The sequence below is a fragment of the Peromyscus leucopus genome, chromosome 2 (assembly GCF_004664715.2).
Source record: "Peromyscus leucopus breed LL Stock chromosome 2, UCI_PerLeu_2.1, whole genome shotgun sequence".
Classification (NCBI taxonomy): Eukaryota; Metazoa; Chordata; class Mammalia; order Rodentia; family Cricetidae; genus Peromyscus; species Peromyscus leucopus.
The window spans coordinates 118,979,236-119,006,088 of record NC_051064.1 but is presented as its reverse complement, the minus strand read 5'-3'; the positions used below and the strand labels follow the sequence as shown (position 1 = coordinate 119,006,088).

General features: G+C 44.1%; 1 protein-coding gene across 7 annotated transcripts in view; it reads right to left on the bottom strand.

Annotated features, from left to right (window-relative positions):
- Nucleotides 1–24,509, bottom strand: part of Eri3 (ERI1 exoribonuclease family member 3) — a 133,196-nt gene extending 108,687 nt beyond the window's left edge. For 2 of the 7 annotated variants that reach the window (XM_028893180.2, XM_028893182.2), the window contains exons 1-3: nt 24,109–24,470; nt 21,647–21,722; nt 8,799–9,076 (exon numbers count right to left, since the gene is read on the bottom strand). In XM_028893180.2, coding sequence (XP_028749013.1) covers nt 8,799–9,076; nt 21,647–21,722; nt 24,109–24,243 — 489 coding nt within the window. In that variant the 5' untranslated portion in view covers nt 24,244–24,470. The other 5 variants (XM_028893183.2, XM_028893184.2, XM_028893181.2 and 2 more) reach the window with 5 other exon arrangements.
- Nucleotides 24,510–26,853: the final 2,344 nt, after the last annotated feature.

The following is a 26,853-nucleotide window of genomic DNA, read 5'->3' as shown; positions in this document are numbered from 1 at the left end:
AACAGCACCTCAAATACATCTCAGAGGGACAGCTTGTCTATAGCTGTTGTCCTTGTATGTTCTGCTTGGTGTGGATCTTTAACTCACAGTTAACCCCATTTATGACACCTAAGATTGAATACTCTGTTCCCTACCAAATCACTTAGCACTATGACTCAGAGGGAACTAGAATCCAATGGAGCTGGGAGCTATGAAAGAGCATGGTTCTCAGGCTTGTGTCTTAGTCAGCACACCTAAGGGCTATAACATGTAACCTCTCTTCATTTCTAACACTACTACCTTAACCCCGGACACTAACACCCCTCTTAAGTAATGTACCTAACAGGTTTCTCCACATCTACTTTTGGACCCTTGGAACACCTTTCTTTTGTTCCCACGGACTGCAGTTGCTCATTCTGTTCATTTACTAACTAACTTTGCTTCAACCTCCCCATGCACACTGCACTATGGGCTTTTTGTTTTGTTTTTATTTCACTCCTTTGAGATGGGGTCTCACTATGTAGCTCTAGCTGTCCTGGCTGGCCTTGAACTCAGAGAGATCTGCCTGCCTCTGCCTCCTGAGTGCTGGGATTAAAGTTTTATGCTATTATGCTCATCTTGCACTGTAGACTCTTTACTTGTAGCAAATTGGGTATTTCCAAATAAAAGTCCCTAGCCCAATTTAGCCTTCAGATGAGTGCTTGGCTGGCATGGTTCCCCAGGACTAGACACTAACCACAGCCCCAGAAGAAAAGCAGAGCTGCCCATGTGATAGTGCTGTTGTTCTGCTAAGCAGAAACCTGCACACCTTCCACTGACTGACTACATCATCTGGGGACAGACACAAGCAGCAGACTATTCCAGGGTAACTCTTCTTCACTATCAGAGTCCCTGGTGTTTGTCTCTCAGGGCCTGGTCGTCATTTTGCTGTAGGCTGCCAGCCTTGGGGGAAGGGAAGCCCTAATGTCAATCTAGGAACACTCTTGTCATAGCTTTTAGGCTATGGCTCAATTTTTACAGCTGAAGCTCAGAACTCATCACGTAAATGTAATGCTGTGGGGGCTTTTTAGTATTGTGAACACCCAGGATAAGAAGATAAAAAATAATCATCCCAATGGCATCTTAATCAAAATGATGCAGAATCCTTCTCCCAACAAGACACAGTGATGGAGAAAGCATCTCCTAGTATCAGTTTCCTCATGTCAAACCACTGAGATGAGTCTGTAGAAGCAATGTAATCAATACAGGGGAGAAGAAAAACATGACAGGTTAGAGCAAGGGGATGAAAAGCATGCATGCTCATTCTCAACATTCCCCTGGCTGACATTCTCGTCCCTACCCTTTCTCCGTGTGCTTGCCGGTCTTCTAGTCACCCTGGCTCCCCTGCCTCTTCATTAATCCTTCTTTTACATTCCTCTCAATGTTAACCAAGCAGCCATTTTTCTGTTTGAAGTGTCAAAACCTTCCGGGTCTGTTTAAGGTGTGTCCTATCAGATCCAGATCCAAATTCCCAGAATTTTAAGTAGAAGATGTCCTGTCAGTCTCCAGAGACTGCCTTTCCCTTGAGACCTGGCATCCTACCCAAATGCTACCTTCGTTTGGTAACAGCTTGGCCTCCCCAACAATGCCTCAGAGTCTCAGCCTGAGCTCCTACCACCTCATTACCATTCCTTTGCTGACTTAGTTGATTTTGTCACATCCAACAAAAACTCTTATCCTTTTTCCCACTTTGACCCTCACCTTTGTGTCCAGACCTTACTGGTTCATATTCCTAGACCTCTTCTACACTTCATATTCTCTCTTACAAGCATCCCAATAGGATCGTCTAACTTGAATGTGAGAAATAATATGTAACTGATACAAATAATCCAACTAACTCAATAGTGAACTATTCATTGGACTTAAAGTTATCACCTGTTCTCACTCATTTTTAACATTCTGACAAATTAGCCCAAAACCCAGACCCGGCCCCCCCAGAACTAAGCCAAGTCACCCAACTTTCCTCTGTTAAAGCCCTCTGATTGTCTTGTTTTGTTTTAAATCCCTGCTGTAACAGTTGTGAGGCCGCAGGCCTACATGGCCCTGCAGGTCTCCTAAATTTCTCTTAACATGAAGCCTGTTTGCCCCTCCTGCACATTGTGAGTGTGCAGATGGCTCCCAGCCGTTCCTTGTTCCCACTACACCATGCTTTCTGTAATGACAGTGAGTACACTGTCTGCCTGTATGTATGGTCACACATACACCCACTCCCCTTGACTCTGAGCTCCTTGAGGGTAGGGACTAGTTCTTATTCCAGCAGTTGCTATCCAAAGAGCAGCTTTTTCATTGCCTCCAAGGTGGTTAAATGAGCTCCTCCCCATTCCTTCTCTGACTTAGTTGGATTTGTCCCATCCAACAAAAACTCTAAAAGGCAGTTCAGTGTCACTGTTATTTACAGACCCTGATTTCATTCAGCATGTATCAATGCTCCTATTCTTTGGAGCTCTTCCCTACCACCAAACTTAGCCCAGTGCCTAACAAACCTGCATTCCAACAGCTGTCTCAGCCCTGGGGAGACCACCAGGATAATAAGAGGCTAGGGGGGATGTTTCCTGATTTGCACTAAATTATGTGGTGATTTTGTTACCAATGACCCAGTGTTCCCCAAGGAAAATTCCTGGCTCCACCCCCAGGCAACTCCACAGCCTAACTACACATCATGGCAGCTTAAAGGTATAAACCCTGGGGAAGGTAGAGAAGCAATCTGAATAGAGCAAATAAACCCACTTCGATCTTGTCTCTGCTATGCCAAACACACAAGGCAGCAGCAGCACCATCCACCAGTGCTTCATTCCTGAAATGTATATTTTACTTCTGCATTGCTAGGTCTGCTTTAAATAAAAAGGGGTCCCTTGGCTCTCACATGGAGTTACAGACACAGTGAAGCTTGTTTCTATTCAGGGAGCACTAGTAAGGAGCCACAGGGAGTCAGGATGAGGCCCATCCCTGTAAGGGGGGTGGGGTGTGTGCCACTTTTATGGAAGCAGGGACAAAAGGACAAAAGGGTCTAGTGGACCACCCCATTCTCCCTACAATTACTGGCCACCAATAGTGGAATTCACTCATAGTGACCCTGGAAAAGGAGATGTGTTAAAGCAGAGATATAACTGAAAAGAAAGGCAATAACTGCTCTGATGGGTAGGAAAAAAAATTATTCTAGGAGTCAGGAGCCTGCACAAGAACACTTACAGCTCACATGGTCGTCATAACTCAGCCCCCTCAAGCATTTTGTGCTCTGCTTATGGTGTTAACTTTAATGTCTTAACATATAACACCATCCACACTCACACAAAATACTACACACGCCAGATGAGGCTGAGTTATAGTTGCTGGGGGAAGCATAACTTTGAATTTCCTGATTTTGGTGCATTTAATCTCAACCATAATGTTACATTAACGTCGGTTTTGCATTTCATTTCCCAGTTTAGAATAGCATCAGCGTCTTCGCCTGTTTGTACAGAAAAAAACGCAGGCTGACTGAAGCAGAAGACAGAGGGAACAACATCTAACAACTGAGCCCTGCTAGAAAACGGGGAAGAGAGAGGGTCTTTATCTACAGGGTACTTTCTTTCTAACCACTTAGAGACTGCAGGAACCAAAAACAGAAAACAAGAAGGCAGTTATGGAGCAAAGAGCAATACTTGGGGGGAGGGGGGCATCGTTCAGTCTTGAAGGGAGGAGAAAGGGAATCAATATAGTTTGATTTACAATGATCATAACCAAATTCTTGTAAACTTTTCCAAAACATCTTTCACCAAAACAAACAAACAAAAAACAAAAAAAAACCAGTAATGGTGCCAGTTCTAGGTCACACTGAAGTCCTCCAAATGCTGTTCCTGTATTAATTAGTCCTAGTCTAGTCTTCTGTCACTATCAACCCTGTCCCCCACCCTACCCTCCAAAATTAACCCAGCATCTGCACAATTTTCTATAGAAGAGAACTCCTTTAGTTATAATTCTAACTCACAATGCCAATGGAATCTCTCCAAGGTTTCTGAAAGGGGGGGACAGCGGGGGGAGCAGCAACGGGCAAAGACCAAAGCGTAGAAAACCTCAACCCCTAACATTATGGGCACCTGAATACAGATAAGAAGGAAACAGTAGGCAGGACTGCTTGGAGCAGTGAGAAAGACTACCCAGAAGACCAAGGGAAGGATGGAGGCGGCAGCCAGGACTTTAACTCCCCACACACAGAGAGCTGGACCACCCCTCCCTCCCAAGCCATGCAGACAGCTGAGGTTACTTCATCCTCCCTACAAGCTGTGGCCTACACCTCATTTTCCTCACTTACATTTGCTTTGGTCTCCTCTGAACACTGAGGTGGTGAGAGAACTTGCCCTGAGGTTAAAGATGTACAATTAAAGAGCCACCAAAGCTTTCAGGCTGCTCTCCGGGCTCCAGGGTCACAACAACTATCACATCATGCACAGCCACACCAAAATGAGCAAAGCAAACTCCTGCTAGTGAGGACAAAGGAGCCACCATGCCCTTAAACAGATAAAAATCTACTTCTGTATCAGAAAACAATCCCTAAGACAGAAAGGAACCACACTGCTGAAATTTAGAGCTTCTAAAATACTTTAAATCATCTAAATTAACATTTAAGTGAAAAAAAAATGTTTTCAATGAAAAAAATCTCAAGTTAAATGAATACCTATCATGTTAATCTGAATAGAAACAAGTAAAACAAATAAAATGAGCACAAAAATCAGAACATGCAAGCCTTCTGCTAGCAAGCCAACCACTCCAGTTTCACATAGCTGAACAAAGTGCAAAAATAAACAGCAAAAGGATGACGACAGATGAAAAATAGCTGATGTTTTACTGTATTTATAACCAATATTGTTACACACCCAAGTACAACAGAGCCTATACCTGTTAGTTTCTCACGGAGACATTCCTTTAGGATAGTCTTGGGAAGCTGACTCTGAGACTTTTGAAATGAGACCAGTGAGAGAAATGAGCTCCATAGCAAGCCTCCAAACAACAAGGCTTTCCTCGGCCAAAACTTGTCTCTGTCTCACACACCTGGAAGGTATGGCATGCTCTAAATTTGAAGTCTAAAAGATCTAGAAGTCAGTTTGGGCAGAGACTGCAAGCAAAAGAGCCAATCAGGAGACTGGAGAGGAGCTGGGGTAGTTCTCCCTCCTTGTAGCTCAGGTGGGGCCCAGGCAACACCCAGGGTTTCCCCATAAAAAGCTTGTCATAGAACAGATATCTACCACTCTGAAAGAAGGCACATTGTATTCGAATGCTTTCCCTCTTTCTTCTGGAAGGTCCTTCCTACTAAAATCTCAAGCTTTCTTCCTTCTACTTCAATCTGTGTGGGTTTACTTGGCTTTTTTTTTTTTTTGGTCCTTTTTAAAATGTAAAGCAAGATATTATTGCATTTAATAAGAACAAGAATTCAGTGGCCCGAACTATCTTCCATTCATTTTCTTTCTTACTAGGCTTGCTTTTCGCCTGTGGTCATTTTGTTTCGGTTTCCTCCCCCCCTTTTCCTCCCCCCCCTTACTGACTGGAATACCGAGACCGCAGGGCCTCTGATGAGAACCTGACCCACAGAATCTCACTACAAGTACTATCCTATCTGGGATAGAAATTGTCTTTCAGTCATCTTCTAAGTTTCCTCTGAATTCCATTAGGATATTGGTACCTAAAAACCTTTAAGATTCTCCTCCCTCCCAAAAGGAGCTTTAAGTTGCAATTAATAGCAGGTCTTGGGCTCCCCACCTTTTTCTTGAGGGTCATATAAGGACTGGTCCAGAGGACATGGATGTGTGGCCTTAAATGTGCCTTCTCACCTGTTGATGGCAGCCTTGCAGAAGCCTAATGAGGTTGAGTTGCATTACATTTATCACTTTCCCTAGATCCACTCAAATCCATCACTATGTCACAGCAAGAAGTTAGATTGATCTGACAGGATTTGCTCTTCTTCACAAACCCATGTAAGTTATTACTGAGAATCCCACATTCTTCCAGCTGTTTGCTGATTGATTATCTGACGATCAGGTCAAGTATCTTCTCTGGAATCACAGTAAACCAACAGGTCTATAATTTCCAAGATCATTCGTATTCCCCTCTGAAAGGTAAGCAAGACAGCAATGCCGCCTCTCTCCAAGATCTCTAAAGCAACAGCTAATGCTTAGCTAATAATGCACCTTAAGTGCCCTGGAATCACGGCACTAGGGTTCATTGATTCTGGAGATAGTTTCTCTTTTCAGATGCAGATCCTGGAAAACAGCATCAAGCTCTAACTCAGTATGGGTCATGAAAACCATGCAAGACCAGCTGTGGTGTGTACCTTTAATCCCAGCATTCAGGAGGCAGAGGCAAGCAAATCTCTGAGTTTGAGGCCAGCCTGGTCTATAAAAATCGAGTCCCAGGACTGCCAGAGCTACAAAGAGAAACCCTTTCTAGAAGAAAAAAAAAAAGGGAAAGAAAACCTTCGAGCCTAAGTCTGGGAAGCAAGTTGGTAGCACAGGTGATTTAAATCCCTACTATAGTATCTTCAGCTTGATGATAGACAGACAGGTAGGCAGACAGACAGATGAACATGCCCTTTGAAAGAGAGGTAAAAGATGACACTGACTAAGCCAGCTGAGACATAAGTCAGGTTCCACCTGGAAGAATGCTGGCAAGATCTTCTGCAGGACAAGTGAACAGCACTATGTAACTATCTGAGCTTATAATCCAAGTGGAAGGCTGGGAAGTCCACACCCAGAAGCATGTATGTCCTAGGAAGCAGCAGCAAACGCAAGGATGGAAGTGCCAAGCAATTACAGAGTCCAAAGAGAGAGACGGATCACATGCAGTAGAGGTGTGCTGGGTTAGAGTCATGCTCCACTAGGGCTTACTCAGGGACTGAAAATTTGTAAGAGAAATAATATGAAGCATTAGAATGTGGATCCTGGAGTCTCAACTCAGAAGATTCCACAACCAGAATTCCCAGCCCACCACCTATGCCCACTGGTAGGACCAGGAGGCAGAAAGAAAGTGTAGGTTGGGCAGCTCCTAAGCAACATTCCCTTTCATCTACAGTTTCTTCCCTTAGGACACAGTCCTTGTCTAATCTAAGCTGGCCTGATTCCAATGATCCAGAGGGGAGAGGAAAGGAAAGGGGTGCAGTGTCTTCGATAGGCAAAACCACCTACCATTCTACCGACAAAACCCTCTAGAAAAAGCTGACCAAAAGAAATGAAGCAAGTTTATCTTTCTGTGGTTCCCAGTGGTCCCGCCTCCCAAGTTCCAATGGTGAGGTCTCCTCCCCTCTGGCCTCCTAATGAAAGCTAGCTAACCAAAGCAACAGGGCTGTATATCCCAAAATTACACATTGTAGCCTAAGCACTGCAGGAGGAGCTGCCATCCAAGAGCCACCCACTCAAGCCTCCACCCCACACCCAAGCCTCCACACTACAATGAACTATCATCACACTGGCATCCAACCATTCCATCACACACCCAGCACAGGTACCTCTCTTCTGCTAATCTAAGCTTCCTGGTAACACTGCCTTAAAAGATAAAAGGTCTTTGTGTACAGCTGGTAACTAAGAAAGAAAAGCAAAGAAATTTCCCTTTACAACAGACTAGCAATGGTACCTGTCCAGGTTATCTAATGCTATATAACAAATTATACTAAAGCAGGTATGGGAGTACACACCCGTAATCCCACCACTTGGTGGGCTGAGACAAAAGGATACCAAGTTCAAAGCCAGCCTGGGCTACAAAATAAGTTCAAGGACACCCTAGACAACACAGTGAGATACTTTACAATGGAAAAGCAAACAAAAAATTCGTGGCCTAAAGCATTAAGAATCAATTGATCAAGCCAGGCAGTAGTAGTGGCACACACCTTTAGTCTCAGCACTCAGGAGACAGAGGCAGGTGGATCTCCAAGTTTGAGGCCTGGTCTATACAGTAAGTTCCAGGATAGCCAGAGCTACACAGAGAAACCCTGTCTTGAAAAGCAAGAAAGAGAGAAAGAGAGAGAGAGAGAGAGAGAGAGAGAGAGAGAGAGAGAGAGAGGGAGGGAGGAAGAAATGAAGGAAAGAAGGAAGGAAGGAAGGAAGGAAGGAAGGAAGGAAGGAAGGAAGGAAGGAAGGAAGACAAACAGACAAGAATCAATTGTTCTCTGTCACAGTTATTGAGTCAGGAATGTGGTGGGTGCTGGACTGGCAAATTCACTTCCAGGATAGCTCACTACTGGCAAGCTAGTGATGGCTGTTGGATTCCAGCCTCAGTTTCTATCCATGTGCGTCTCTGCAATTGTTTGAGTGTCCTCATAGTGTGGTAGCTGGCTTCTGCCAGAGCAAAAGATCCAAAGGAATGAAACAGACTGTAGTGTGTCTTCTAACCTAGCCTGTGACCTTAATTACACACTGTCTTTCTACTACATTCCATACTACATAGACAGGGTTATCTATGACTCCGTGTACAAGTGTTAACACCAGGAGGTCACCTCAGGAGTGACTACCACAGCACTCTTTCAAAAGACCACACATCAGTGGCAGGAGACGGGGCCACAGAACCCAAAGAGAAGAGGAAGGCTAGGAAAGATTTTGATTCCCAAAAGCTGAGACTACGGAGAAAAAAAATGTATCCAGTTCTCCATTCACAGTTTAGTCTTGCACACTTGTAACCAACCTGCCTTGGAAGGCAAGTATTTCAAAGAGTAACTAAAAGCCAGTAGATAGGAGAAAACTCTGGGTTCCAGGAAGCAAGACTCTCCTCCCTCCCTTTTGCCCACCCAACCTTTTCTGAAGCAATGATACAACAGTTACCTGAGGATGAATCTGTGGCTTGTCGCACGTGGCCTCAAAGTCCAGCACTAAAAAGTAGTGATACCTCTGGGGAGGGAAGGGCACCATTGCCGCCATTGATGCGCCAAAGCCGTGGGCCGCCAGCTTTCTGGTGGATATGGAACAGAACTCCGGAACACCACAGGGAGAAAATAAGTGGGAGCCCAGCACTTTTCTTGCTCTTGAAAGTAAATACGAAGAAAATCGAGCTGCTCCAGTCTGTAAAGGTGCTAGCATTGAGCATCCAGAGGCATCTAAAACTTAGGGGAGGAAAGTTAAAAGAAAAAGAAAACAAAAAACAAACAAAACAAAAACAGAGAGCCTGGGTTACTCCCCTCCCACTGTGGCCGGGTCATCAGGAATATCCATGCAAGCTGAGCCACACCCACGGTTTCCAGGCCCATTTTCTGAACTGTATTTTTGTTACTAAAGTTTGAGACCCTAATACCGGCACCTGCAGTGTTATTACTACAATTCTGTCTCCCAGACCTTTCTCAAAGCAACACACAAAAATGGCTTCATTTGTAAATGGAGCACTAGTTCAAAAGGAAGCAGACAGAGGACTTCTGCAGGCACCTCTCAGGTGGCAATAGTTAACTTTAAAGGATTCCAAAGCACTCTGAGGTGAGCAACTGCACAGTGAGTCCTAGAAGTGGACTCACTTTCCTGGACACGCTCTTCAGCTCTCTTACGCACCATTTGCCCTGGCTCATCTACCTGTAACTGGACAGCTCCACATACCCTCTGCCTTCTCCCAGCAACAAAGTATGAAAGCCAACACAGCCAATCCCAGGGGACTTTGCTCATCACATTCTGATGATTCCCAACCTCCACACTGGTAAGTAGTACCCTGGGAGAACTGGAGAGCACAGCTGGCAACAGTCTCAGGCCTCCTCATTTGCTGCCCTGGGCCTCACTCTCTCCTAGAGGCCCACGATGACTGTGAGGCCTTTTAAATAGGAAAGGGGAAGAGAAAACCCAGATGTGGCAGTAATGGGAGCATTTCTAAAAGTCTAGTAAAACTTTCTGAGGGAACATGTGCAAGGGAAAAAAAGTCTGAATCATTTTTCCTTTACATTTTCCCTTTAAATTCACACAATAGCTGCTCTCCTCTAAGGGCTAACTAAACATAAAAATCAAAGCCTAAGTTTTACTCACAAATAACCTGATCCGAGAGAGGGAAACAAGGCAGAAATATAGGAACGAGTCCTTCCCCACATTAGAGCCCCTCAACTTTAATTCTCAAACAAGAAATCTTACCATTTAATACACAAATTGCCATCGGTTTATGCTTCCTGACGCCAAATCCCAAGAGAAGCGAAGGCTGGCCTCTGACTAGCTGTAAGGAGCCACTGTCTCCCCTGGTAAGTGTGGAGCACACTCGGGTACCATGAGGTTACTACCACTGAACAAAAAAGTACAATGCCAAGTACGACTTCTCTTCCTAGCTCTCTTCTGACTCTGAAAAGCTACAGTCACTTGCCTGTATATCTATTAGGATGCACGCTAGTGTGGGGCCTCTGTTTCTGTATCTAAACATGAGCTATCATGAGGACTGCGTGAAGACTAAAAAAAGTCTTCCTGGATCCTACACAAGCATGGTGCTTGTTTTTATTGCTTTACAGCCTCCCTCAGAACTCCTAGTCCAGGGAGACAAAGGCAAGCTTGAGTTTCACTATGTAATCTCTAGGAGAGGCACAAGTACCAGCGTCCCTTTGAAAGCCAGAATCCAAACAACCCCATTCTCTCACTCACTCACCAGTACTGAGAAAACAAGCGACAGGGTGATAACGGCTCCACTGCCCATTCTAGTTTAGATGCCAAGTCCTGCAGGACCTTAGACCTCTTCTAACCACCTGAGCCATGTGGAAAGACTTGCAAAACTCTTAATGTGTCTATAGTATACACAGTATAGAAATCAACCAGACTCTGCCTGCCAATACCACAGGCAACAGTCTCGACTAACAAGGATTTCCTGTTTATGTCTTCTGACTTCAGCACGTACTAGCCATGGCACCATGGGCAGGCACTCTGTTCTTCAATTCCCTGCCTGTAAAATGACAGTAACAGCTTCTACTTCTAAAGTGAGAATGGGATGAGGACAGAGGTACAACATCAAGAGCAGTGTCTAGTTCATAATGGCTCAGAAAGTGGTAGTTTACTATCATTACTACAGCTATGAAACAGGCTCTTCCCTCAGTTATCTCCTACATCCCTATAATTCTCTAGGCCTCCCAAAGGGCACAGTATACATGCCCTACCCTCCCCTGCTTGGGCAACACACTGACAGCTAGAGGGCCTCCTATCTTACAGGCTTTGCTTTCTCATTTGATTCCATCCACATCAAGAAGGACCACTTGAAAGAAGTCTTAAGAAAAGACTGGAGAGATGGCTCAACACTTGAGTACAGGCTACTCTTCCAGAGTTTGATTCCCAGCATCCACATGGTGGCTCACAGTCATCTGTTGTTCCAGTCCCAGGGCATTGGATGCCCTCTTCTGGTCTCCGCAGACACTGCATGCACATGGGGCACAGATACACATGTAGGCAGGCAAAACACCCATATATGTAAAAATAATAGATCTTAGGAGGTCAGGCTTCCACATGTCAACACTAACAGTCAAAGAACAGAGGGTAATTCTTCCTCTTCCTTTGTAACAATTTCAATTTAAAACTGTTAAATGCAATAAAGAAATATCAGTTGGAGTTGGGAGAACCGGAGAGGTCTAAATGAAGGATAAGGGCCAAGGCAGGTGAGACAGGCATCCATGCAGAGGTGGCAAGGTGTACTGTACCATGTCAGAGCCAAGGGCATTCATGCCAAAAGGAACTTAATGAGATTCATAGACAAGAAAAAAAAAGTCATTCCCAAGGGAGGGGTAAAGGGCCAGTAACAACAGAATATATACAAATTACAATTACACACAAAACGAATAAGCAGAGTGCATATATTAAGGATAATGGAAATCAGGTTTCTCACTACTATAAAAACAAACAAACAAACAAAACCTGTGGTATTGTTTTGGAATTGACAGTAAGAATTTGAATTCATGATTTCTGGTATAGATGTGGTGGACATGGATATATAAATGTATATATAAGTAAAAGTATAAAAGTAAGATAACAGTCAAGTGACGGTGGCACATGCCTTTAATCCCAGTACTTGGGAAGCAGAGGCAGGTGAATCTCTGTGAGTTCGAGGACAGCCAGGACTATACAGAGAAACCCTGTCTCAACAAAACAAAACAAAAGTGGGCTAGAGAGATGGCTCAGAGGTTAAGAGCACTGACTGCTCTTCCAGAGGTCCTGAGTTCAATTCCCAGCAACCACATGGTGGCTCACAACCATCTGAAATGAGATCTGGCGCCCTCTTCTGTATACATAATAAATAAATAAATCTTAAAACAAACAAAAAACCAAAAGTATACATACACAAAAAGATAGAAATTCACACTCTAGCACTGACTAAGGATGGGTTAACAGCAATAAGCACACCTAGCACACTGGTGCCTTCCAAATACCACTGTCCACTAAATGAACCAGAGCTCCTTGAAGAAACAGCAAGAAAACTACAAGATGAGCCTAAGCTATCCTACAAGAAAGGAAGGGAATGCTCAAAGAATAACAGAAACATATCAAAGGGACTCAAAAACCACCTTGAGGGGATCCTGCTGTTCAAATAGGAGGGATGGAAATGTATTATAATGCAATGAATAAGCCAAGAAACCATGAGTCCATAAAGATTTAATAAACACAACTAAAATATGGAGGAATATAAACATGGTATCAATGCATTTCTCCACAGAACCCTTATTAGTTACAATAAGAAGTAATTTTATAATGGAAAAAGATGAGCAGACATCTTACACAACCAGTCAAAAATAAGCATCATTGCTAGATGTGGTGGCACGAACCTTTAATCCCAGCACTTGGGAGGCCAAGACAGGAATACAAGACCAACTTTGTACACAGTCAGATCCAGGTCAGCCAGGGTTAGTCAAAACACACACACACACACACACACACACACACACACACACACACACGGCATCGATAATGGGATAAATCAAAATCACATGCCACTTGACAAGATGTAATGAGAACAAAGGATCATTTCTGATATCCTGCTGAAAAGGCACAATATGAGCCTAACTGTAAGAAAGTATCAGACAAACCATAAGAGAGGAACAATCCAAACAATAACCAGCCCATAATCTTCAAAAGTATCAAAGTCATGATCGTCAAGGAAAATGTACTGAGGAAAATCTAAAGGAGACTACAGACTTGATAACTAAATGCAAACCAGTTATCAACCACACCCTTTTGCTAGAAAGAACAAAACTTGAATGGAATTCTGGACTAGACAGAGGTTAACATAACATATCTGACCTTGATAGTTGTATTGTAGTTGGGTAAGAAAAGGGCCTGCTTGTAGAAAATACACATCAAGTATCCTTAACAATGGGACATCAGTTCAGGACCTTAATTCTCAAAGGGTTCCGAAAAGAAATCTTGTATTGCACTTCCAATGTTTATGTAAATTTGGGTTGTTTCAAACTTTTGTTTTTTAAATACTTTTAAAAATCCAGGTGTAGGCCGGTTCAGGCCAGCCTAGCCTACAAAGTGAATCCCAGGACAGTCAGGGCTACACAGAGAAACCTTGTCTTGAAAAACCAAATAAATCAATAATAAAAAATCCAGGTATAAGGCTGAGAGTGTAGCTCTGTGGTACAGTATTTGCCACCCATGCATGAGGCCCTGGGTTCAATTCCCCACAGTAAGTTAAATAAATAAAATCCACATGCAATGTAATTAAAAAAAAAAAAAAAATAGAGCCAGGGCACAGGACTTTAATACTAGCACTCGGGAGGCAGAGCCAGGCAGATCTCTGTGAGTTCGAGGCCAGCCTGGTCTACAGAACAAGATCCAGGACAGGTACCAAAACGACAGAGAGAAACCCTCTTGAAAAACCAAACAAAAGCATATGAGGGAGAGATCTTCTCACAGTGCCTACAGAAGGAGGCTACACAGCCTCCTCTAGCAGCGAGACCAGAGGGTGGGGTGGGGAGAGACAGCTCTCACAGCATCACATTTCGGCCCTCAACGCCACTGGAAAAGCTACACCACTCAGTGTCCTTTTAACTGTTACTCTGGCCTTACACAGCACTCTCACAAACACCCCCATAATTCCTGCAATGGCAACCCACCTGCTCTTGCATGTGCTAACAGCTTGGGAATTTCTTTTCCATTGATGTCTTTATACTTTAGTTACAAGTGTACAGAATTTAACTCTACAGCTCCAATATCAACTGGGACTTTGCTATCTGTTTGAGGAGAACTCAAACAATTTATGATTCTCTGTATTCTGCATAACATATTTTTTATCAGAGAACAAGATTTATTCACATTTATTCTCAAACGTCCTTTCCTTATAGCAAATTAAAGTAGTAAGCAGGCTATAGCATAAGAAAAAATGAATGACTTTCATCTCAAAATGAAGGGATCAGCTCCCCAGTGGGGACAGGGAGGGGTAAATAGGGACCGCCCTGTGGCCAGCCCGATTTGGAGAGACAGGCCTGTGCCACAGCCCCTGGAGGATGGTCTCTGTGCAGAGTATTTACACAACAGACCCAATGGTTCCTCTGCAGCCATTACTGTCTATCAGGTAAATAACACATGTGCCAAGACACACATTTAATGAGGGAAATAATATGCCTTTATAAAAAGACTCAATCTGTATTTACCTGAGAGACCAAAGGAGCACCAAATCACCAGATTAGTGGAACCACAGAGGAGTCGTTCTGGTGTCTTGGGTAAATAGACATTTTATAGCCTCCATTACTGGAAAGGGAAGGGAGGGAGGGAGGGGGTCATCCTTCAACATCCACACACGCTGGCTGGGGGAGCTTCAGATAGGACAAGCTGAGGAGTTCATCAGGAAACATGTGGTCTCCTGACACACTACCTCCTCAGCCACACACACACACACTTGAAATCTCTAGGAGCACACAGGTCTATGCCATCCCTGGATCCAATGCACACCATTAAAAACCAGAGACAGAACTACATTCCAAAGAAACTCCACAGGGTTAAGTCCACCTGACCCAAAAGCCTGGACCATCATGCTTTAGCTTCCCAGCCTTGGAGAAAGACCCTGTCCTAGGATGACTCAGCAATTATACTCAAGTACCTCAGTCATAGAAACAACAAAGATACCTGTCTGGAACCTATTTGGTTCCAGGTTTTGACTTAGGCAGCTAAAAACAGTCCAAGAAATATGCAAATAAACTTCATGCCTTCAAAAGTCATACTATTCAGGGTGGTGGTGCACACCTTTAATCCCAGCACTCAGGAGGCAGAGGCAGGGGATTTCTGAGTTTGAGGCCAGCCAGGTCTACAGAGTGAGTTCCAGGACAACCAGGGCTACACAGAGAAACCCTGTCTCAAAAAAACAAAACAAAACAAAAGTCATACTATTCAATCGAATGCACCTTTACTGCCTGAGCACTCTGCGAAAATCACAGTCAAAAAGGAAGAAAACTTTAGAGGCAAACACAAGCCAGCCAGCAAGAGAGAAGCCAGAAAGAGGAAAGGTATCCCAAGACTCATAGACAAGAAAGAAATGGAGCCGGGTGGTGGTGGAGCACACATTTAATCCCAGAATTTGAGAGGCAGAGGCAGGTGGATCTCTGTGAGTTCGATGACAGCCTGGTCTACAGAGTGAGTTCCAGCACAGCCAGTGCTACACAGAGAAACCCTGTCTCGGAAAGAAAAGAAAAAAAAAGAAAAGAAAAAAGAAAGAGAAATAGCCAGGCATGGTGGTGCAGACCTTTCATCTCAGCATGCAGGAGGTAGAGGAAGGCAGATCTCTGTGAGCTGGAGGTCAACAAAAGAGCTATGTGGTGAGACCCTGTCTCAAACAAAGGAAAGAATGGATGGAGGAAGGGAGGGAAAGGGGGAGAGAAGAGCAATAACAAAACCCAAGATGCCAACATCAGGCTTTTAGACCACTACTCACTCCAATGCAACAAGCAGGCCTCAAACTCAAGCTTCTCTGCACTCTCACAGAAGAAGCAAGAGCCCCAGGATTCTGGCTAGTCTGCTAACGGCTACACACAACAAGCCTCAAATTCCTTGCAATTTCAACTTTCTGATAGCTCCAGAGTGGGAAGGAAACAGCAGGAACTCCAATGGAACTCAATGGAACACTCTCCTCTCCACCCCCTTCTCTGCCTTGGCCTATAGCCACAGTCACTGCTGCTTCCAGACAGGGCTAGCAGAGCTCTCTGACATCAGAAACAGATGCTAACCCCAAGCCACCAGCAACACTGAAGTCCTCATCAAAAGCTGTCAGGAACACAAATTCTGATGACATCAATCAGGCCATCTCAGCAGCTCAAGGCAACCCAAGAGGCAATTCTTTAAGCTCTGCCTGCTGTTTGCTAACCCACCAGCCATGCCCACTTGCAAACTCTTTCTGGAGGCCAAAGCTGAACAATGTCTCTTCACTAAGTCCTACAAATCAGATGTCTCTCAATGACAAACCTTCTTTCCTAAAACAACAAAGATAAAGCCAGAGATGAGGAAGCCACAGTATGGCCATCCTCTAAGTATGCCCCACCCTTGCAAATCTATCTACAACAGTAGTATCCAAGGCTGTTCAAAGCCTTCCAGTCTCTTTCATTCTAGATGGTAAGCTAATGCTGAAGCAGAGTCAGGACAGCACAGTTATTAAAATATTGGTATTAGACAAACTTTTATTCAAGTCCTAATTCTACTACCCACTCTTGGTAATGATACTTCTATCTTTGGGTTCAAGTCAACCATACTAGTACATGTTCAATAAAAGGGAGTTACTATTGTCAACACATGAGAATGAGGAAAGGAAAATGCCAATTTCTGAAAACCTATTGTAAGCCAGGCACTGTGCTAGTAAGCTACATTTTTTGTCTCATTTAATCCTCTAATAATCATGCAAAACAGTAACTGTATTCCTTTCTTACACATGAGGAAACTGAGGCTCAGGGCACCCAATTCCTTGTGGGCTCTACTTTCCTCTTCCATGTTCAATGGCTCTCATTTCCCTACTTGATTGATTTCACCATTTCACAGGACTAATAATTCATATCAACTTCAATTCTTCTTTTGAGGTAAGGTGTGATTTTTAAGTAAAAATAACTTAACCTTAAGCAATAATGAAATCTAAACCATCTAAATTGTGCGTGTGTGCGTGTGTGGAGAGAGAGAGAGAGAGAGAGAGAGAGAGAGAGAGAGAGAGAGAGAGAGAGAGAAAGAGAGGTGTCTATTTTATTTTTAAAAAATACATTTTAGTCGGGTGGTAGTGGTGCACACCTTTAATCCCAGCCCTCAGGAGGCAGAGGCAGGTGGATCTCTAAAGGCCAGCCTGGTCTACAGAGTGAGCTCCAGGACAGCCAGAGCTACACAGAGAAACTCTGTCTCAAAAAACTAAACAAGTAACAAATAAAATACACTTTAGCTTGAGCACAAACGCAGCAGCAATAGTTAGGGGCATATTGGATTAAAATAACTGCAGTGCAGTACAAGGATCTCCAAGCCTCTTCCATACACACACACAATTCCAGAGGTGTGGTTCTTCTCATCTTAGAGTGAGAAACTCAAGGAAGCAGAGGCACAGGCCCAGTTAGCTCTTGCTCAAGTCCCCAAATGTGGCATTTCTTTCTACAAATCTGGGCCTTGAAAAATGCTGCTCCTTCTGTTTTGGAAAGCACTGCTATTTTTCACCAGCAAATTAACACTTTCTTTGAAACCCAGATAAATCCTGCCCTTTTTGTAGATTTCTCTGATACCCCATGATAAAGTTAATGGCTTCCATGTGACCCAGTAGTACAGTGTCTTCCCATTCTATGGTGATACACTAAGTACCTGTCTCTTCTGCTACTAACAATTGTCAAAGACTCCATGAGGAAGGATGGAGGGCAGCAGCAGAGCTCTGCATACATGTGGATGTAAGAACAAGCATTGTGTGTGCATAAAAAGCACATTTTGTAACTGTTTTCTTGTTAGGCATTTTCATGCATTTCAAATTTTCACACAGCTTGAAAGAGGAGCACCAAGTTTTAATCTAAATGGTACATGAGTTTTAGAAATCTGGAAACAGAGTTTCTTAAAAGCAGCAACTACATTTTATTCATTTCTTTGCTCCCAGCACATAATCAGGCACAATTAAGAAAATAAAGACTTGCTAAATGAATTAATATGCCAAAGCCACAATGCCAACTACTCTAGAAGTACAACATGCTAGACATAGCACAGCCAAAGCACACCAAACAAAGCTAGTCAGCTTCCTTCCATCCCTTCTTTCTCTTTCTGCCATTTCTCAAAGAGAAAGAGAGAAAGAGAGAAGAGAGAGAGAGAGAGAGAGAGAGAGAGAGAGAGAGAGAGAGAATATTGCCTTGGTGTAGGAATACTATTAAAAGGATTAATTTAGTGTCTGGTGTTTGGACTGTCACATCCAATCACTGCCCACAAATCTACAGCTTCCCAAATCAGACTCATGCAAAAAGGAATCAATCGCAAGGACACAGAGGGTCTGAACAGGCATACTAATGGCCTTCTGAGGTGCCAGCGGCCAGCTCTGACACTCCCATAAATTATCTGCCTTTTGATTTTACCTGTAGCTGTGGGGCACAAGGCACAATTTTGAACATATCAAAGCAATCCCTCCTAACCCAAGGTTCCCCAAGGAATGTCCCCCAAAGGAGGAAGAAGCTAAAAACAACAACCCAAAGGGAATCTGCTTCCCAACACATCTAGTCCTCAAAATCATCAATTAAAACCCAACAGAACCAAATAAATAAAGCAGGATTCAAACAAAGTCTAGCAGAATGGATGGGGCATCATCAACTGTACAACAACTATACATCTCTCACTCAAGGGAAGAGAAATCAAAACAGTCAACTAGCACAATTTCATCTGGAGGCAAGTCTGCACTAGCTTCAACAGTACCTTACACTGTGATCTTAGGCAACTCAATACAACCTTCTTTTGCCTGGGTTTCCTCACATGGTAGCAAGAAAACCAAAACAGACCACTCATGACTCATTTCCCTGAGTGGGAGGGGAAAGTAACAAAAACATTCAAGAGGCACTTTACAAAGATGCAGGGCCAGTAATGTGCCAACACTAATAAATGACCCCAAACAGGGAGGAAGGCTAGTAACATGGGTAAATCTTGGGAAGATGCTTAATCCATTCACTCTACTGATGGTGTGGACTATGGAACTCCTACTCTGTGCAAATTTTCCACGGTGTAAAATCATGCCTTGCTTTAGTTATAACTGACTCCTGTAGGCTAACTAAGCTTTTACCATATGGACACAATGAAAACTGTGTGGACACAAAGCTTAAGAAGCCAAAACTCAGATCACCCAACTATTTCCTGATTCTGTGCAGAATATTAGTAGTAGCTCCCGCCTTTAGTTCTGACACTTGGGAGGCAAAGGCAAACAGATCTCTATGAGATCAAGGCTAGCTTGGTCTACGTAGAGAGTTTCAGACCAGCCACATTGGGAGCCTGTCTAAGAATTAAAAGAAACAAACCAGTACAATACACTACTAAGAGCTTCCTCTACATCACCAAAGCCTTTAAACAATGCTATTAAATCCCAAATCTCCATTGTAGACAGCAAAGTGAAACTCAAGAGAGGTAAGTCGACTTGTCCAAGGTCCCAGAAACACCACTCTCAGAAATTTGTGCTTCCCTCCATTGCTGGGAGTACACTGGGGCTCAGAGAGGAAGAGGAAGAAAGAGGGAAGGAGCAGAGTGGAATTCTGGCTGTCAACTTCTCACACTCAACAAACAAATTTATTGGCCACCTGCCTGAGACACACCATCACACCTGATCTGACAGACATTTCCAAAATCAGGCATGGGTTATCAGTCTGCTACAGGCAAGGAAAGAAGAGACCAAGTAGGACATACAGAATAAGGACAACTGCCTAGAAAGTCTAGGAACACACGTCAGTTTCTAAATATACAACTCAAACAGTTCCTAGCTATTAAGCTGGGAACTCTAAAATGAAGATTCCCTTTAAGGGCTCCATTCAGGCCATACTTCCTTCAACAGAAGATAGTTTTCAAAACATTTTAATTCACTGTATGCTGACTCTCTTCCTTTATCTTTTCCAATCTGTAAAACACTAGCTGGCTGGCATTTCCAAGAAATTCTCTGATAGACACCTTTTAAGTGCCATTAGACAGACATAAAATTAGTAAAGAGAATTAATACTAACACACACACACACACACACACACACACACACACACACACACCAATTATATTTAGTTTGATCCTTAAGGACCACAAAACTGCCACATAAGAGGAATATGCTACCCCAGACTCTCTACTGTTCTCTCTGCTTCCAGTTTTATCTGCCCCTTCAATCCATTCTTCACACTAATATCAAAACAAGCTTTCCACAACATAAACCTCACAATTATAATCTTGATATTTTTCCTTTTTCTTTCTGTTTTGGTATGTAGCACAGGCTGGGCTTGAATCAGTGATCCTCCTGACTTAGCCTCCTGATTACAGGAGTATACCACCACCCTGAGCTTTTTACAATCTTTCAGTGGCTTCTTAATGTTCTGATCTAGAGATAGGCAAACTATGGTCCATGGGCCAAATCCAGCTGCCACCTTTATAAAGTTTTACTAGAACACAGTCATGTTCACTTTCACACCATCCATAGCTGCTGAAATGCTCACTACAAGCTGTATAGTTGTAAAAGAGTCACAAAGCCTAAGTATCTACTCCTGTCCTTTCTAGAAAAGCTTGCTAACCTTTAGTCTTTTTTATGTCCCCCCTTCTGCTCACCCTCACACCATCTAACTGGAGTTTCTAAGGCCCTAGCCTCTGCTCACCTTGCCTGCTTCATTTCCCACCGGCCTTTTAATTACACTGGACTTCCTCAAACTCAACAAAGGTCTGATACTCGGTCCCTCGTGTGTTTAATTTTAGGGAAGGAGGTTGATTCCTCTGGGAAGCCACCCCAGAGTCTAGAAATCCAGGGTAAGGTCACTCCTGTAGTCCCAGAGAACTTAGGTCCCTTACTTTACTTATTGGGTATATCATAATTGCTGCATTCCTAGTGGTCTCTCCTATGGAACTGAAAGCTTTTGGATATCATGGACAGTCTTGTTGACTACTGTATCCCAGCAACTAGCAAAATGTTTGGGCCTTAGTTATTGAACAAATGACTCCCAAATCCCTGGGTAGCAATCATCAAAAGTTCACCTTGGAGACTAGCGACCATTCACTCAGAGGTAACACAAATATATCAAACAAAAATATATCACAAAAGCCGTATGTGAGGTGGTCTTACTGTTGAATTAAGATGAGTATTTCTCAGAATATAGGGCTATTCTAGCTCTACTCAGTTACCCTAAAGGCAAGGTACTTATGAGGTGTCTATTAAAGAAATCATGGTTGGGCATGGTAGTCCATGCTTATAATCCCAGCTACTAGGTAGAGTCTGAAGCAGGAGCATTACAAGTCTGAGGCCAGTCTGGTCAATTAGTTAAGATCAAATATAAGTTTAAAAAGAGAAAAAAGAGGGGGGGGGGAGGAGAGAGGAAAGACTAGGAATTTTGTTCAATGGTGGCATGCTTGCCTAGCATGTTGCAAGGTCCTGGGTTCATTCCCCAGTATTAAGGAGATTTTAAAAAAAGCAAATCATGACAGAACTGGAAAAAGCTACAGAAAAATGCAATCTGCACCGGCCCCCATCACATACCCACCAAACCCAAACAGTCAGACACCAAACGAGATCATGCAACAGGATTCTCACCTCTCCTTACTTCGAAGATGCCAAGACTGGCAGCTGGAGTCGCTGAAGGGTCTGTGAGAGCTGGAAAGCCCCAATGCTGTGGACAAACACACATCTCTGCAACAGGTATATTTCAATTCAAAGGTTTAAATCCTCATTAAGGGTCACTCTTAGCTCAAACTCATAAATTCAAACTTTGGGATATGGCTATCTCTGTAGAAGACAATGGCCCTAAAGACCTTTCAGATGCCATTAACTGATAGATACATATATATATATATATACACACATATACATATATATATACATATACATATATATATAAGTGTGTTGTATATATATGAATTACGGATTTCATGTTCTCTGATATATTGTTCTCCCTAATGAAGTTTATCTTCTAGAAATACCAAATACTCATAATATCTGAGCCTCAACTAAGAAAGATGGTCATGAAGTGGTGGCTCACTGGATAACTTCAGAATCCTATCAGACAAGGACACAAGGCTAGCAATATTCAGAATTCAAGAACTGGGGATGAGCCAGGACTGAAGAGAAGGGTTCATTGCCACAAACTTATAGGTGGTAACTGGAATGGAAATACAGATCAGGAAACACTTTCAAAATACTTCCAAGTCTGCCTCAAATTCTAGGAAAGTCAAGCTAACCAAATCCCAAATCAACACATCAAGGGAGCCAAGCATGGATGGCACATGCAAGAAAGGCCAGCCAGGGCTACACATCAAGTCCATCTAAAAAATAACAATATTTTAAAAGCATCAAGGAGGGGTTGGGGATTTAGCTTAGTGGTAGAGCGCTTGCCTAGCAAGCTCAAGGCCCTGGGTTTGGTCCTCAGCTCCGGAAAAAAAAAAAAAAAAAAAATTGTTACAAAAGTCATAAAACCCTGTGCCGGGCAGTCGTGGCACACACCTTTAATCCCAGCACTCGGGAGGCAGAGCCAGGCGGATCTCTGTGAGTTCGAGGCCAGCCTGGTCTACAGAGTGAGTCCCAGGAAAGGCGCAAAGCTACACAGAGAAACCCTGTCTCAAGAAAAAAAAAAAAAAAAAAAAAAAAAAAAGCATCAAGGAATATCTATCATATTTATCACCTACTTCAGATATTCTAAAGGAGCAGAAATCACAGACATGATCTTTTAGGATAGTGAAGCCCTGTGCACAAACATCTACAACTGGAACCAATATATTCCTGTCTGCCATTCCACACATAAGACTTTATTCTATCCTGATTCCCAACTTATCCCACCACTGAGTAAACTTTCCAAAATGAAATGGAATGAAAGCACTTCTTTTTGGAAATTTCAAGTAGGAGGGAGAGCTCTTAGCCAAGCTCCAAGACCTAGCTAGCTGATTATTTACAAGATCTTTGGGCAGGAATTGTTAATGAGCTTTTAATTTGGAGTGCTTAAGTTGCCAAAGTGCTCTGAGCTCCAGTGAAGCACCACAGAATCCATAAAGGAAACCTTATCAATCACTTCCCGGCAGTTCCCTTCCCCCATTCAGCACCTGCAGACCGTCAGCCAAGTGGGTTTCTAACCAAGATCACAGGCACACATTAGTGGAGTCACACTCCAAGTCACTGTTTATAAATTGGCCTTTAAATGGTAGGGGATTCAAGTATAATATACTTAAGGTCCAAGAACGAACCCACTAAAACAAGGTCTACGGTGCATGATAAAGTCACAATAAAGCTGAATTTGATGAAGCCAGTTTCTGGTACAAACTCTACAGACAAAAATCATTCAGCCAATCACAACCTACTCTAGTCAAACAGAGTATGGTCTTTAGTCAAAGGGATTCACGTGTTGCTGCCCTTACACTGGGAAACCAATGAAAAGCACTAGCAAATGAATGCCATAAAAATGGCCAGAGACAATTGTTGGCCCTAGTCACTGCAAAATCCTCATCTCCAGATGAGGGGCCCCATACCCAGCATCTTCCAGGTCAACATCCAGCAGCTGACATTTTGCAAGAACTCAACCCAAGTCATGGTTTCTTTGTTTTAAGAAAACACCTGTTGCTGGGTCATTTGCAATAAAGGCATATAAAAAGCTACCCGGGTTAAGGCCCTTTCTTCACTCTGTCCGCCATCATTATTACCCACGGCTTGTAACTCACAAGGAAGTCAAGTGCTAACGTGTGTGCTGTGTGCGTGTGCCGGGATGCAGAGAGGGTACTCTATATATCTACTAATTCCTTAATCTGTTTCTATTTTCTCTGGTCATATATCTCTCTTCTTCAGTAATCTCAAATCAGGGCCTTTCATCAACTCACCCAACCTATCTTGCACAGCCCAGCTCCACCCCCTCCCCCAACCCCAGCTCCCCCTTCGCCAAGAGTTAGAACATGCATCCACAGGGTGAGCACACGGGCCAGTATCCCCGGCTGCATTAAGTGTGCGCGCCACGACCCACACCCCGCATGCATTAACCAGGACCCAAGCTGGGGGCCCCTCTCAATCTCACCCACCCCAGGGTGTTGCCCCCAGCTCGGGCCCATCCAGGTCCAAGGGAGCGTAAGGGGAGGGGCAGGGGGCCAGGAGACCAGCCCTCCTTCCCAGGGCCGCCCCCGCCCCCCGTCAGCTGCCGGAGAGGCTGTCGCCATGGCAACGCCCCCTCCTCCGGGCCAGCGCGGCAGGCTCTCTCCAGGTGCAGGCCCCGACGTCTCCCTCGGCCTCAGCAGGCGCTTGGGGCAGTTGATGGCAGCGGGCACGGCCCGCGCCGCCTGCGGCGCTGACCAGGCAGAAGCAGGGCCAGCTCCGCCCGCTCCCCACAGCCCGTTCCAGGCCGCCTCAACAGCGGCAGCCAGCACCACGAGTCCACAACACACCGACTCACCTCCGCGCACTCTGACCCCGACCGACGCGGTGGACGGGCGGGCGCAGTAGCCAACCGCTGAGCCCGCCGCTGGCGCCTTTAGCCAATGAACTACAGTGAGGCGGGGCTTCTTCTCCCCAAACGCTCTCTCTCCCGCCGACATGCGCGCTAAGGTGTGTCAAGATGGTGACCGTTGGCGCTGGGCCTTGTGGGACTTGTAGTTTGGAGGAGACACGTATTCAGAAGAGAAGGGGAGGGTCACTTCTGAACAGTGAAAGGGATTTTCTTAAAAATAAATAAATGGTACTAATAATAAAATAAACCGAAAACTTCGTCAGGCTTAGAATAACTCAGATTCTCTACTTCTTTCCCCCACGTTCACTGTAAGCACACGGTGAGTCTGGGCTTAGGGGATGTTCTCTTCAGGCGACACCTTCTGTGATTCATTCGTCAACAAGTAATCATTACTTTCTGATACGGGCCTGAGGGAGATCTGGAAAGAAGAGAGGCGAATTCGGCTAAGAAAAAAAAAAAATGCTTAGATTTCTGAAGGGCCTCTCTAAGGAAGAAGCCACTGGCTTGTTCAGGCCCTCTCAGAGGAAATGTCGGGGTTAAAAGGATTCTGATCACAGCTGTAGGGGGACTTCCTCGGTCTCTCCAGGCAGCTGGGAAGAATTTACGCCTAAAGCAATGGGTGAGTGTCTCCATCTTAGCTACGCTTCACTGGGAAGTCATTATACCACGTTATGAAATGGAAAGCAGCTTCTTCGGTCTGAACCAAGCCACTGATGATTTTGACATCCTCTCAGTCAGTCAGATCCGTCTTGTAAGCCATCTTGAGTTACCAAGCTCCTCTGTCTGCCACCGTTGGTATCAGTCCTGCACCCTGCCACCTCTGAGATCTTAACATAATGGTCCCTGCCTGAGCTGGAAATGCCTGTAATCCCCGTATCAAGGAATGCCTTCTTTAATCTCATTCACATAATGGGTTAGGTGGTTCTCTTGTGAACCTACAGAACTGATCACAGTGCTTTACAATTGCCGTCTCCTTGCCTTCTGTCTCCCGGGAATTTAAACTCATTTAAGAGAGGTATTATTTCCATATTGTTCATACTGCATCAGATAGCCCCAGTATGGTGTCAGGCACAGAGCAGCTGTGTAATAAAATGTTTGTGACAAATGAGGGAACAAACAGAAGCAGAGACAGATATCACTCATCCCAGTCAGGAAAGTGGAGGCATGCTTGCCTATCCCCCAATTCTTGGAACTGAAACCGGGGCTTCTTCCTTCTGTTGTTACATAAACATTAACCTAGGTTAGCCCAGTGGTCAACATGGTTCATAATTCAGTACGAGGCACTGTCTGTTGCTGGTGATTAAACAGTAAGACATACAAAACCTGTATCCTCAAGGTGATTTTCTGTTGGAGAGGGAACAGGGAGGGATGGACAATAATGAACAAATAAATATATACAAACAAACCTAAAAATTAAGTAAGACAAATACAAGGCCATTAGATGGTGTCTTCTTTTGGGTTTCAAAACACCATGACCAAAGCACAACTTGGGGAGGAAAGAGTGGATTTCACTTGTACTTATACACCACAGTTTATCGTTGAAGGAAGTCAGGGCAGAACTCAAGGAAAGAACCTGGAGAGAGCTGAAGCAGAGGTCACGGAGGAACACTGCTTACTGGCATTTCTTTGTCGCTTGAGCTCAGCCTGCTTTCTTTTCTTTTCTTTTCTTTTCTTTTCTTTTTTCCGAGACAGTTTCTCTGTGTAACAATTCTGACTACAATCCTAACAATCCTGGATCTGACTCTGTAGACCAGGCTGGCCTGGAACTCACAGAAATCCACCTGCTTCTGCCTCCCAAGTGTTGGGATTAAAGGTGTGCGCCATTGCCACCACCACCAAGCTCAGCCTGCTTTCTAACAGCTCCCAGGGTCACCAGCCCAGAGGCGGCACCCCTCGTGGTGAGCTGGGCACTCCTCTACCAATCATCAATCAAGAAAATGTACCACACAGGCCAATCTGGTGGGGGCATTTTCTCAGCTGAGTTTCCCTCTTCCCAAATGACTCTGGCTTGTGACAAGTTGCAATAAAACTATCCAGAACAGATGGCCTTTCCTGTCTCTGGCCTGTCCTGAAAACAAAGCAGAGAAAATTTCCTTGGCTATAAGAATAAAGTAGCACCAGGGAGAGGGCTCAATGGGTTTGGGTATCTTGTGGCACTTGCCACCACCAAACCTGACAACTTGAGTTCAATTCACCAAGATTTGCATGACTGAAGGAGAGAACACACACACACACACACACACACACACACACACACACACACACACACACAGTTTTTTTCCCAAAAAGAACAAAGTAAGCAAAGCGAGCTGTGGTAGTACAC